Below are 14,499 nucleotides of genomic sequence, written 5' to 3'. Positions count from 1 at the left end.
TTCTTTCTCGTGCCAACGTTTCGATCTTTTATTGAGATCATCTTCAGGGCCTGGGATTTACAATGTTTACATTTAGGATGTGGAAAAGTGAATTTAGACAATGCAAAATATATTTTTTATATTCAAACATATGATGTTTTTCTGAAACCTACATCACACCCGACCGCATCTCACGATATCTGAATAACTATCGATGAACGGTCACTAATCTCTATACAGTATTAGCAAAGTTCTTTAACGCTTCATCTCACTTTTCTCTAAAATACATTATTATTCCTTTGTTGACTTATTGATACAGTTATTTCTTTTTAAAGTACTTTTTCGTTTCTGGAAACATTTATTAAAATTTAATTTAGGTATTAACCTAAATCAGCCAATCAGTTGCTAAGTTTTATTTAAACGGTTATTTATTAAAAATCGTGAAACGTTGGAGTCACGTGCACTGTAGGTTTAGCTAAACGTTTTCTTTATGCCCCGTTTCGATCAATATTGAGATCAGTCAGGGTCTTGTTTTTGCTTGAATTTTAACAAAAAAGTTATTTGATTGATTGCAGATGCTAGCTTCATCTTATCATAATTATTCTAATACACATAAGATTTAATTTATGCAATGATGTACACAAATAGAAATTTTAGGTTTAATCAAAGTATCTGTACTCATTCAGTGTGTGTTTTCTATGTAGATGTGCCACGTTATTGACTGGGTTATTAGGGAAAACAAAAGGAAATTGTTGGAAACTTAGACTATATAGAAATGTTTGATGTGTGGAATTGATGATTGTTTTATATTTGTATTATATGTTTTTGTGTGTTATATGTAAGTTTTTGATATTGAATTTGATTTATGATATTAGCGTAGCTGCGACTCAGTTTACATGTGCCTGTTCTGTAATTGATGCTGTGTTTAACTCTGTTGATGTAAATAATTTCTAAAAAGTTACGTTTATGTTTGTTTTGTCCTGTGTGTATTATTTTTAGATTGTTGAAATCGAAATTGTGTTTGTGTTCAACATGGTGGGTAGCCATTGCTGTACGATTTTGTTTAGGTTTTTTGCTTTTGATTTTTTTATGTAAATTTTGGGGGAAAAATGGCTTGAAGTGTTTTATAGTTTTTGAAGGTTATTTTAAGTTATCGGAAGATAGAAATGTGTTTAAATTGTGATATAGGACGCAAATGAATGAAATGGATACTTTTGTTGGTTGCCTGTGTTTAATAGAATTGATGTAGTGCCATTACTAATAGCGGGTGGTGTTATATTGAGTTGTAATCGTTGATTATTCTGTTAATTATGTGTTCGGGGTAGTTATAAAGATATGTTTATATATCTTTATGTTCTTATGGTCACCTACCTCTCAACACGACCCACAAAAGTGACATATCTACACAGAAAACACATACTTTAAGTGTGTAGAAATACTCTGATTAAACCTAAAATTTCTATATTGTGTATATCATTGTATAAATTCATACTCACATTGTATAATCTTATATATATATCTGTATAATTTAAACAATGTTTATAAATCTCAGGCCCTGAAGATGAATTCAAATAAGGATCGAAAAGTTGGCACGATAAGGAAAATGTTTTTCTAAACCTACATCACACCAGATCGCATCTCACGATCTCTAATAATCATTTTAAAAAAAGGTTGTGGGTTCGAATCCCGCTCGTTACACCAAGAATTGTGACATGGTTTGTATAGGTTTGATTGAGGGGTGGTTGGTGGTGGGGAGAAAGCGTCCAATAGCGATCGAGTACGGTAGTATAAAAACCTGTTCGGATGTAAAGTTCGTCACATTCGCCTGGTACTCTACTAAGCAACAATGTCCGGACGTGGCAAGGGTGGAAAAGGTTTGGGTAAAGGAGGCGCCAAGCGTCACAGGAAGGTCTTGCGTGACAACATCCAAGGTATCACCAAGCCCGCTATCCGTCGTCTCGCCAGGCGTGGTGGGGTCAAGCGTATTTCCGGTTTGATCTACGAGGAAACTCGTGGCGTATTGAAAGTTTTCTTGGAGAACGTGATCAGAGACGCAGTCACGTACACCGAACACGCTAAAAGGAAGACCGTTACGGCTATGGACGTCGTCTACGCTTTGAAAAGGCAAGGACGTACTCTCTACGGTTTCGGAGGTTAAATGCGGCTTTATTTTTCTACCGTTTCGACGGCCCTTTTCAGGGCCACCACTTGCATCACTAATTGAAATTTTTCATATAATCAGTTTGTAATTAGACAATTGTTTGAAATTTATGGCCTTCTGTTTCATAATTAGTTATGTCGGGGGAAGAGATCAGCTATGAAGGAAAAAAACGTTTAGTGGCCGTAATTGCCATGTTAATGTTCTTTACATCTAACGTTTTTGGTTGGGATGATAAATTTGTTCCACGAGCAGGATTCGAACCCACAACACTTCGGCCATCATCTACCATCTCAACCTACTATTGATCGAATTTTCCCTTTTTGCCGTTTTTCAAATGTAGTGTAATTAGGATTCGATTCTCAGCGACTTATGAAATGGCCACGGGGAACTATTGGTGAAGTAATTAATTAACTATTAAATTAATCCATATTCGTTTAGTGGCATAATTGACCATATTATTATTTTTTTCTTTTATTAGGTTTCGTGGTCCGCTTGACCAAATAAATTCTTTTTTCAATTATTAAGTTAACTCAATTATTTTTTCCATCCTCAGGGCTTGGGATTTGTAAACATTGTTTGAATTTTACAAATACATGCAGGATATATAAAAATGAATTATACAAGTAAATGTTAGTTACTGTTAGTCAATGGTAGAAATTTTAGACTCAATCGAAGTTTTTATATGTGTTTCGTTTCATAGAGACTGATTGTTTCATAATTTGTTGAAGTCCTGAGGAGCGGTCAAGAATGAGGTAGTTTAGAAAAAAACTTTTTTATTTTTCTGCTCACGTTTCGACCTTTAGACTTTTATTCGGGTCATATTCAGGGCACGGAGTGTGTGTCCTTTTGGTGTCATATTGGTTTCGTGTTGTTTCACAAAACCAATAGACACACCACAAGAATAGCACCACACTTTATGCCCTGAAGATGACCCGAATAAAGGTCGGAACGACAAAAAAAATAAAACAGGTGTTTTTCTAAACTACCTCATTCTTCATAGCTCCTCATGACTTCAACATTTTATTTTTATATCAATTAATTATTCTTTTTTTGAAAGGTCTTGATTTAGTTGAAAACGTTAGTGCCGCGAGCGGGTTTCGAACCCACGAAATCGGCTCAATACGCCGCTGCTCTAACCACATGAGCTATCGTTTATTTTTATGTTTCCCTTTCTTTCGTTTCTTCGATTATGAATTAATTAGTTAAGGAAATCACCTTTCTCATTTTTTGCGAATGTGACCTACACATTTTCGAGAGTAGCTCCCCGGCGTAAAAAGGAGTAAAGCTCTCAAATACCAAAATATACAATTAATGAAATTAAATGAAAATATAATTAGTACAATGAAGCTAGAAAGACGTGTAGTAAAATGAATATTTTTAGTTTAAAAAAAAAAATCAGTTCCCGACACCATTGTTACAACGTACCTAATTCTACAATGTATTGGGCATATTATTAGGGGGAAAAACCCTTACCCAGCACAAGTGGATCAGTCGCTTTTCTCTTCACCGCAGCTCTGATGGTAGTGAATTGTTCATCTATTTTTTCCGGAGGTTGGTGATTTGCGAACCCTGATAAATGACTGGCATTCAGGTGGTCATGCTCGTGTGAATATCTACTGGAGATAAAACCTTTGGAATTCGGATTGTTTACATCCGACCGGCATCGGCATCACACTCAACAATAAAAATTCCTTCTTTCGCTCGGGGAGCTAATGTCGAATCCGACCTCGGATCTCGGGAGATAGCGCCGATCCCCCATTAGAAAACATATTATTGATTGGAAAAGGACAATTTAAGATGTAAATATTGCAAATATAAATTTTGAACCAAGTATTCCATACACACATAAATTATGGTAATTTCTTCTACGCAATAATTTTGAATTAGACCATGTTCAAGGTGTCGCAGTTTTTCTATGGAGTACTTTCTGTGAGATTTTCCCAATTTTTTACGCTTTTTAATACAGCTTTGTTGATGTGTGGTATAATATTTTCCAGGACATTTTCGCTTTTTAGGCAAGTTTTGCTTTTGAAAAAGGACAAGGTGCAAAGTTGTAACGGTCGTCGGCGTCACATGCTGATCGTTTGCCCCACCACGAGCACGCTCCCACTCCTCGCTTTAGGGTATAAATACTCGTCCAGGCCCCTTTCCGGTATCATTCGTTGTGAGTTCGTCCAGATCGCACTACTATGGCACGTACGAAGCAGACAGCACGTAAATCCACCGGAGGAAAAGCTCCTAGGAAACAGCTTGCTACCAAGGCAGCCAGGAAATCGGCTCCGGCCACCGGAGGAGTAAAGAAACCCCATCGTTACAGGCCCGGAACCGTCGCCCTTAGGGAAATCCGTCGGTACCAGAAGAGCACCGAGCTCCTCGTCAGGAAATTGCCCTTCCAGAGGTTGGTCAGGGAAATCGCTCAGGATTTCAAGACTGACCTTCGTTTCCAGAGCTCTGCCGTGATGGCCCTTCAAGAAGCTGCTGAAGCTTACTTGGTCGGTCTTTTTGAAGACACTAACTTGTGTGCCATCCATGCCAAGAGAGTGACTATCATGCCTAAAGATATCCAGCTAGCCAGACGTATCCGAGGAGAACGTGCTTAAACCGTTTCTCTGCTACTTTTCAAACGGCCCTTCTCAGGGCCACCAAAAAATGACTTCACTAATCAAAATTTCATCCCAAAAAGTTGCTTTTAAAATTTAAAGTATGTCTATGAAATTTAGTTGGTATTTTGTAAATAAATTTTTAATACTAGCTTTAGCTTAGCTTCTTTCTAACGTTCTCGATGGGGATTTAAGTTGTACTATTTTCGTTTAGGAATATATATTTGGCTCAATATATATTTGGAATGGAAGAGTCAAGCGTATGTGGCCAGCGTGCTTAACAACATTCCAAGGGTCTTCCATAGTACTGATATTGCAGGTTACTCCTGAAGGCGCTAGATCGGGTTGCTATCGTGTTATGTTAACTTCCGATAACTTAAAATAGCCTTCAAAAACTATAAAACATTTCAAACCCTTTTTCCCCAAAATTTACATAAAAAAACCCAAACAAATTCGTACAGCAATGGCTACCTACCATGTTGAACACAAACACAATTTCGATTTCAACAATCCAAAAATATTACTCACTGAACAACATAAACGTAACTTTTTACAAATTATTTACATCAACAGAGATAAACACAGCATCAATTACAGAAAGACACGTAAACTGAGGCGCAGCTATGCTAATATCATAAATCACATTCAATATCAAAAACCTGCATATAACGCACAAAAACATATAAAACAATCATCAATTCCACACATAGTGCTAGGATGTGGATATTTACATACTCCAACAACATCTTAATTACTGCGCATTCTCTGGCATCACTGGGCGACTTTTTACCCTCTTTTGAAAACTCCCAAAAGTGTTTGACAGGGTTTAAGTCGAAATTACATGCCAGCCATTCCAAACATTGAATCGAAGAACATTGAATTGAAGCATATTCTAAGTAGTCACCACTACCACTACTACCTGTGTGAGGCCTTATATTGCTTACATCACTGCATAAATTCATTTTCACATTTTACATGTATTTGCATAATCTAAACACTGTTTGTAAATCCCAGACCCTGAAGATGATCTAAATATAGATCGAAACGTTGGTACAATATAGAAAATGATTATTCGGAAATCGTGAGGTGCGGTCTGGTGATTCAATGTCGATAATATACATATATCATCACACAAAACATATAAAACAATCGCCACATTCCACACATCAAACATTTCTATATAGTCTAATACTTCAACAATTTGGCTTTCCTTGCCCTAATTATCCCCGTCTATATAATCCTGAAAGGATAATCAGGCCGAACCATTACCCACGTTTTTTCCCGTTGTCGGCTCCTTTCGCCTCACAGAAGCCGATTCCTCGTATAAAAGTGTCTTTCTATCCCGACTTCCTTCCCCACCCCTTCAAAATCCAACGTATGTAAACATAAACCAGCAAGGCAGCAATATCTCACTGGCACTCTCAACACTACACACAAGAATGACACATCTACACGGAAATCAAATACTTTAATTGAATCTAAAATTTTCTAGCATTGTATAAATTCATTCTTTTTTAAATCTAAAATTTTTTATCATTACATAAATTCATTTTTTTTAATCTAAAATTTCGTAGCATTGTATCAATTCATATTTTTATAATCTAAAATTTTCTAGCATTGTATAAATTCATTTTTTTTATCTAAAATTTTCTAGCATTGTATTGCTTCCGAATTCTTCTTTTTTTAAATCTAAAATTTTCTACTATTACATAAATTCATTTTTTCTAATCTAAAATTTCGTAGCATTGAATAAATTCATTTTTTTAAATCTAAAATTTTCTAGCATTACATAAATTCATTCTTTTTTAAATCTAAAATTTTCTCATTATAAAAATTTATTTTTTTCTCTAAAATTTTCTAGCATTGTATAAATTCATTTTTTTAACATCCTACATGTATTTGTAAAAGTTAAACAATGTTTATAAATCGCAAGCCTTGAAGATGATCTCAATAAAGATCGAAACGTTGGCACGACAAAGAAAATGTTTTTTAAAACCTATATCACACAAGACCGCATCTGACGATATCCAAAAAATCATTAATTAACGGTCACTAAATACTACACATTTTTATTTTTATACTTGTTTGTCCATTTCTTTGTAATTTTGTTAGAAATGGATTTTGTTATTAATTTTCTCTATTATTAAGGGGCTTTACTTTTAAAAGCCGTCTTTCTTTAAACAGATTTAATTCGTTTTTCAATTATAGTTTCGGGGGCTTGAGTGTGAGAACTGTTTTGAAGGGATTTGTAAGTGTATATGTCGATTTCTTTTTGGTTAAGTGTTTCTTGAAGGATTTTGTTGGTCTGTTTGATGAGAGATCTGGATGATAAATAAATTGGCTCAAAAATTTTCCATTTTATAAAAAAAATTTATAAATGGAAATCAACCAAACTCTAATTCTAGCAGTTCTATTTTTATAAAAAACTTAGGCAACAGTGACTTTTATTAAATATTACCAAAAAATGCACTATGTATTAAAAATGTAAGTAAATAAGTATAAAAATTATGACCAAACATGAATTTTACAGATGTGGCAAACTGGACGGGCCGGATCGTCGTTGCAGTTATTTCTAAGAGATAGCGGTAGTAGTCTTTTTCCACTTTGCAGCCAATAGAAAGAAATTAATTTCTTTTATTTCTCTTTCAAGGTAAATCGACGATATTTCTTTAGGATAAAGGAGAAAGATTATGTGGTTTTGAGAAAATAATGACCTAGGGTTAAAGGTCGTTGATCCACCAAATAACATTTTTTTTCGACCGGTTTCTCAAAGAATTCGCACAATCAAGTTTCTACATGAACAAATAGAAAAATCAACACTTATAATTTACGTGATTATTAAAATTGCTGAGTTTGGACCTGATGTGGCAATTGGTCATTATAATATCTTAGGTATCCGCTTTTCATAAAGTGCGTTACAATTCTTGCAATTTTTTTGTATTGTACGTCAAATACGGTCTTGGAAATTTCGCTTAATACTAGAATATCAACTTCAGGCATAGCTTCAACGATGCTTCTGTTTAAGAATTGAAACAACACGCGATAATGAAAAATTTCTAAATTGTGTTAATTGAGAAATATAGTTAATTTATCGTAAAGGAAAAATGAATGAAAATTGGCTTTTTTTTCATTGGCTGCAAAATGGAGAGAAAGTACAACACTATCTGTTAGAATTTACTAAAACGGACGATCCGTGATGTTCAAGATTATAATCATTATTCGGAAATCGTGAGATGCGGTCTGGTGTGACGTAGATTTTAGAAAACATTTTCTTTATCGAGCAACGTTTCGATCTTTATTGAGATCATCTTCAGTGTTCAAACTGTTTGTTTTCTGCGAAATTGTGCCATTCTTGTGTGTCGTGTTGAGAGTGCCCATGTTTTTCAAAAACCTACGTCACACCAGACTGCATTAATCATTTTTATTTTTATTTACTTATGAACAGTTAGTACATTGAAACAACTCGCCCTGCAATAAAATTTATAAATTATGATAAGTAATACAGGCCAATTTAACTGGAATGAGAAATGATAAGAAATTGCCTTGTTTCTATTGGCTGCAAAGTGGAAAAACACTACTATCGCTATCTGTTAGAAATTCCTACAACGAACGATTTGAGTTGTCATTTTTTAAAATAATTTTATTTTTGTCGTGTCCTTGTTTTAGTCGGCCGCTGGATAATCAATTGCTAATTTTAAACTTACGTTGAGGTGAGCGGCCCCAGAAGAAAAGTCCCAATGCTTCGTTCAAAACATTTATTGACAACTTCGGACGTCTCACGTCCTTCATCAGGTACATAATCTACAATAATAGTGAATAAAATTTATTTTAAAAAATTTAAAAGCCTTAAAAACTGAAGTTAAAAAAATTAAATAGTATAAAATCTCAAACATAACTGATTATTTAAAATTATTATAAAAACTGCATTTGAACATGAGTTGAATGTACCAGGAATTTACCATTGTTTTTTGTGTCAGTGACACCCTTTCCGGCAGTCCCAGACCAACGGCAATTTAGAGTTTTTGTTAGCGGGTTAGGCATAGAATCATTGGTATGTCTGGGAAACACCTGGTTAGAACGACACGTCAACAAATAAACTAACCTGGACGAGAGGAGAAAAACTCTAAATTGCTGTTGGCCAGGGACGCCGGAAGGGTGTTACTGGCACAAAAAACAATGGTAAATTCCTGGTACATTCAACTCATGTTCAAATGCAGTTTTATATAATAATTTTAAATAATCAATATTATGTTTGAGATTTTATGCTATTTAATTTTTTTTACTTCAATTTTTAAGGCTTTTAAATTTTTTAAAATAAATTAATAGGTTATGTACCTGATGAAGGACGTGAGACATACGAACGTTGTCAATAAATGTTTTGAACAAAGAATTTGGACTTTTCTTCTGGGGGCCACTCACCTCAACATAAGTTTAAAATTAGCTATTAAATTATTTTTATTTACTAACAAACAGTTTGTACATTTACCAGTAGTCATTGTGATTCATGATTTTTAAATTTGATTCTGTAATAAACAAGATTAATAAATTGTACAACATTTAAAGAATAAGAGTGTAAAATTAATTGGAATAATTCATGGTCAATTATGTCCCCTAAACAAAGATGGATTAGGTGCCTGNATAGATTGGAATAATTCATGGTCAATTATGTCCCCTAAACAAAGATGGATTAGGTGCCTGGACTAAAAAAACACACATTAAAATCTCAAACTTTCTAAAATTTCAAACCTGTAAGAATTCAAAATAAATAGAATTTGTGACTTTGTAATTTAATGATCAGTAAAGATAACTGACTTGTATTTGAACCTGATTGGTCATAATATCTTAGGTGTACGCTGTCCCTTTCATATTCGTTAAAATATGATTATAATAATTATTTATTCGTTAATCTTATATATATTTGTATAATTGACACAATGTTTATAAATCCCACGCCCTGAAGAAGTTCTCAATAAAGGACGAAAGGGTGTGGAGATGCGGTTCTGTGTGATGTAGTTTTGAAAATCATTTTCTTTATCGTGCGACGTATCGACTTTATTAAGATCAAGAAGAAAATGAAGAAACTAGCATCTGCAAACAAACAGATAACTTTGTTGTTAAAATGCAAGCAAAAAAGACCCTGACTGATCTCAATAATGATCGAAAGGGGGGCATGAAGAAAACGTTTTTCTAAACCTACAGTGCACGTGACACCACGTTCCACGATTTTTAATAAATAACCGTTTAAATAAAACTTGGCAATTGATTGGCTGATTTAGGTTAATACTTACATTAAATTTTAATAAATGCTACCAGAAACGAAAAAGTACTTAAAAAGCGTGTAACTGTATCAATAAGTCAACAAAGGAATAATAATGTATTTTTAGAAAGTGAGATAAAGCGTTAAAGAACTTTGCTAACAAGCAGTAGACAGAATTTTAACCGCTAATGCTAGAAGAAACGGATATTGTAAGTACAATTTAATTTCATTTAGTGAAATAATTTGGTGGCCCTGAAAAGGGCCGTTGCGTAGTAAACAATGGCGGAAAATTTAGGCGCTCTTTTCTGTCTTTTTGGGAAGAAGAACGGCCTGGATATTGGGGAGGACACCGCCTTGGGCGATGGTGACTCCGGAGAGAAGTTTGTTCAACTCCTCGTCATTCCTGATCGCCAGTTGAAGGTGACGAGGAACGATCCTAGTCTTCTTGTTGTCGCGAGCGGCGTTGCCGGCCAATTCGAGAACCTCAGCGGATAAGTATTCCATAACGGCTGCCAAGTACACTGGAGCACCGGCGCCGACTCTCTCCGAGTAGTTGCCCTTCCTCAATATACGGTGGATTCTCCCGACCGGGAACTGAAGCCCGGCACGGGACGACCTGGTCTTTGACTTTCCCTTGGTTTTTCCTCCTTTGCCACGTCCTGACATGTTGTATGGCTTGAGAAGTGAGAACACAGAAGTCAGAACAATATGAAGGCTGACAGGTTTACCATCCCCTTTATAGCCAACATGCCTTGCTATGATTGGCTGCAAAGTAGAAAGCGATCGTCCCGCCACCTATTGGTTTTTAATTGAAGCTTGTTTCTTCTGAACCGACAGATCTCGATTCGCGAACTTAAAAAGTATCCAAGATTTATATTTTTTCAATTTAATTATACTTTTTCTTTGTTGGCATGAAAAACTATGGCATGAGCAGGATTCGAACTTTCAAAGCTTTTTCATTTCAACCATGATCTTAGGTAAAAACTACTAATTTAAATAAGTCATTATAATTAATAGGTCAATTATGACCACTAAATGCATAGATGGAAATAAAATATTTTTAAACTTTTCTCATAATCAAAATATATATAGAGGAACAAATTTATTAACAAAAGCCTTACTAACGAGTTTAAGCCGCTGTAAAAACAATGCATGTATGAGAACAGGAAAAATCATTTGTACCTGTAATTTGTGACAGTTGTTAATAATTTGTTGGATTGATGATAGCGGGTTTTCCATGTTTTTGCCGATGCTCTACCTTTATTCGGGTCATTTTCAGGGCCTGGATGAATTACAAAGCATGTATCAAGCCGAAGATCGTGGGTTCGGATCCCGCTCGTGCCATTGACTTTTTTATCTCAACAGAAAACCTTAATTAATTGTAAGATATTAATTGGTCAAGCGGACCACGAAACTAGTAATGTAATAAGTTTCGATCTTTATTGAGATCATCCTCAGGGCCTGGTATTTACAAACATTGTTTAAATTTAACAAACAGGATGTGGAAAAAGTGAATTTATACAATGCAAAAAATACTTTTTTATATTCAATCAAAGTATTTCTACTCTTTTAATTTAAATAATGTTTGTAAATCCCAGGCCCTGAAGATGATCTTAATAAAGATCGAAACGTTGGCACGATAAAGAAAATGTTGTTCTGAAACCTACATCACACCAAACCGCATCTCACTAACTCTAAATAATCATTTTAAAAAAACCGTTGAGGGTTCGAATCCCACTCGTGACACTAACTTTTTCATCTCAACCAAGGCCTTACATAAAACGAATATTTAATTGATTGAAAAAAGTTCATTCTCTTAAATGATCTTGTTATTTCCTTATTGTGAAGAACAGATACAACCTTTATTTATTTATTTTTTATAAATTGAACATATTTCGAAGTAGTAGAGAGGAGAAAGTAAAGACACCGTTCTTTCTTCCTATTCAGCAAACAAAAATTTTCATAACAATTCACTCTATTATTGGTAGGTAATTGGACTAATTTTTGAAAAATGTCAATTACTGTTTATAATCCATATGTGAAAAATGTAATAGCATATTCTCCATTCTCTTCGACACCTTAGATTCTTTTCACTCTGCACAACACTAATAGAGCCCCTAATAATTCCTTTATTATTTTACTGTAGCAGTGTTTTTTCTCTTTCCTCGGACACTCGATCATCAACTTCAAATTGGTTATTATTCCTGCATTAGACGTTATGATCTTAAACCAAGAGATCATATTTCTTCCAACATTAACGTCATCATCAATGTGAACGTTCTAAGTAATTACAATTAATTAAGGTTTTTAGTTGAGATAAAAAAGTCAATGGCACGAGCGGGATTCGAACCTACGATCTTCGGCTTGATACGCCGCTGCTCTGCCACTTGAGCTATCGTGAAAAATGGCAAAAAGGAGGGAAAATTCAAAAGGTGCGGTTGAGATGGGAAGTTAGTGTCCGAGTGGATCGAGGTCACGATAGCTCAAGTGGTCGAGCAGCGGCGTATCAAGCCGAAGATCGTGGGTTCGAATCCCGCTCGTGCCATTGACTTTTTTATCTCAACCAAAAACCTTAATTGTAATATATTAATTGGTCAAGCGGACCACGAAATTAGTGAATTTAAAGATCGAAACGTTGGCATGATAAAAAAAAGTTTTTTAAAACCTACGTCACACCAGACCGCATATCTCTCCAAATAATTATCTTTGAAATGTTTCAATTTTCACTTCTTTGTAGTAGGAACAATGAAGTCTTTAATATTTAAAACCTTTTAAAAAATGTGTTTCTTAGTGACCTGTAGTTTCATAAGTTGTTGAAGTCGTGAGGAGCGGCCAAGAATGTGGTAGTTTAGAAAACCTCATTTTCACTTCTTTGCCGACGTTTCGACCTTTATTCGGGTCATTTTCAGTGCTTGGACCAATTACAAATTACAAAACATATCGATTGGAAAAAATACAATTAAGATGTAAATACAAATTTCGAACCGAGTAATTCCACACTAGCGTAAAGTGTGGTGCTATTCTTGTGGTGGTAGTTGGTTCTGTGTGAAAGTGTTGTGAAACGTGAATTTGTATTCCGCTTTATATAATTTGTGACAGGGTGGGAGACGCGGTAAACCTGGGAAAATTTCTTTGACCATAGGCGGTTTTACTTAACTCAAAGAATAGGGATTTTCTGGATTGGATTTGTGATTCGGCATTCAATATGGGAAAGGAAGACAATTATTAAGGACGATTACGAAGGTAATATAAAAATAAGTATTCTTCTTATGTAAGGTCTTGGTTGAGATGAATAATTAATTGAAAGAAGTAGTTTAGTCAATAAGGCCAGTAAGCATAATGGATATAAAAATAAGGTTTAATAGCTTACTTTCATTATGATGTTGGCTTAGCTACGGCTGCGTTTATATGTATCTGTTCTGTAATTAATGCTGTGGGTATCTCTGTTAATGTATATCCTTTCTAGAAAGTTGTGTTTATATTTTTTTTCCTTGTTTAGTATTTGTATTATGTCGAAATCAAAGTTCTGTTGTTTTTCAAAGTGGTGTGTGGCCAATGCTGAGGGATTAGTTTTTCGTGTTCTTAGTCGTATATGTGTTGTTTATTCTGTTTTTCTAAATATTCCTCATATAGTTCATAAAATTAATTTTATAAAATCCAACCGAATCGCAAATCTAAGAATGAAAATCCCCATTCACGACTTCCATACGACACCACAAGAATAGCACCACACTTTATGTGAATGGTATACTTGGTTCAAAGTTTATATTTACAAAATTTACATCTTGAATTGTATTTTATTCTAAACGACTACATTCTAGAATGCCCCTTACTACTTCAACAAATTATGAAACAACAGGTCACTAAGAAATATACATTTTTCAAAAGTGATTAGGTTTCGTTGTCCGATTGACCAATTAAATTCTTTTCAATTAATTAATCTTTAAGTAAGGCATTGGTCGAGATAAAAAAGTCAGTGCCACGAGCGGGATTCGAACCCACGACCTTCGGCTAGAAACGCCGCTGCTCTATCACTTGAGCTATCGAGACTTCGATCCGCTCGGACACTATTTTTTTTATATTTTTTTTTTTCAAATGTAATTTATTTGATTCTCTGCGACAAATGAAATGGCCACGGAGAGCTTTTGTGAAGTGTACTTCATTTTCCTTATTAAATCAATTAGGTTTCGTGGTCCGACTGACCAATTAAATTCTTTTCAATTAATTAATCTTTAAGTAAGGCAGAGAGATGGCACTGTCTTTTTTATATCGACTAATGCCTTACATAAAGATTAATTAAGTTAAAAGAATTTTCAAAAGATTTTAAATATTAAAGACGTCATCGTACCTACCAAAAGCTTGTGAAAACTGAAACATTTCAAAGATAATTCTCACAAAAAGTATTCCATGGAAAAACTGCGACACATAAACATGGTATAATTCAAAATTATTGCGTATTTCTATTTCAAGTTGAAATCAAGATTATAAGGTTTTTATTTAGA

The 14,499-nt window shown here is 34.5% G+C and overlaps 3 protein-coding genes across 3 annotated transcripts; 2 read left to right on the top strand and 1 right to left on the bottom strand.

Annotated features, from left to right (window-relative positions):
- Nucleotides 1–1,787: 1,787 nt before the first annotated feature.
- LOC112127106 (histone H4) lies at nucleotides 1,788–2,186 on the top strand. Its single transcript, XM_024227497.1, has one exon. The coding sequence runs from the start codon at nucleotides 1,826–1,828 to the stop codon at nucleotides 2,135–2,137; it is 312 nt and encodes a 103-aa protein (XP_024083265.1). The 5' UTR covers nucleotides 1,788–1,825; the 3' UTR covers nucleotides 2,138–2,186.
- A 2,096-nt stretch (nucleotides 2,187–4,282) lies between these two features.
- On the top strand, nucleotides 4,283–4,789 carry LOC112127105 (histone H3-like). The gene has a single exon (XM_024227496.1). It carries the CDS (start codon nucleotides 4,330–4,332, stop codon nucleotides 4,738–4,740), a length of 411 nt encoding a protein of 136 aa, XP_024083264.1. The 5' UTR covers nucleotides 4,283–4,329; the 3' UTR covers nucleotides 4,741–4,789.
- Nucleotides 4,790–10,203: 5,414 nt separating this feature from the next.
- LOC106663586 (histone H2A-like) lies at nucleotides 10,204–10,718 on the bottom strand. The gene has a single exon (XM_014388502.2). It carries the CDS (start codon nucleotides 10,661–10,663, stop codon nucleotides 10,289–10,291), a length of 375 nt encoding a protein of 124 aa, XP_014243988.1. The 5' UTR covers nucleotides 10,664–10,718; the 3' UTR covers nucleotides 10,204–10,288.
- Between the last annotated feature and the right edge of the window lie 3,781 nt (nucleotides 10,719–14,499).

The sequence above is a fragment of the Cimex lectularius genome, unplaced genomic scaffold (assembly GCF_000648675.2).
Source record: "Cimex lectularius strain Harlan isolate CLEC.00 unplaced genomic scaffold, Clec_2.1 scaffold116, whole genome shotgun sequence".
NCBI classification, from domain to species: Eukaryota; Metazoa; Arthropoda; class Insecta; order Hemiptera; family Cimicidae; genus Cimex; species Cimex lectularius.
This window is presented reverse-complemented; position numbering and strand designations above follow the sequence as displayed.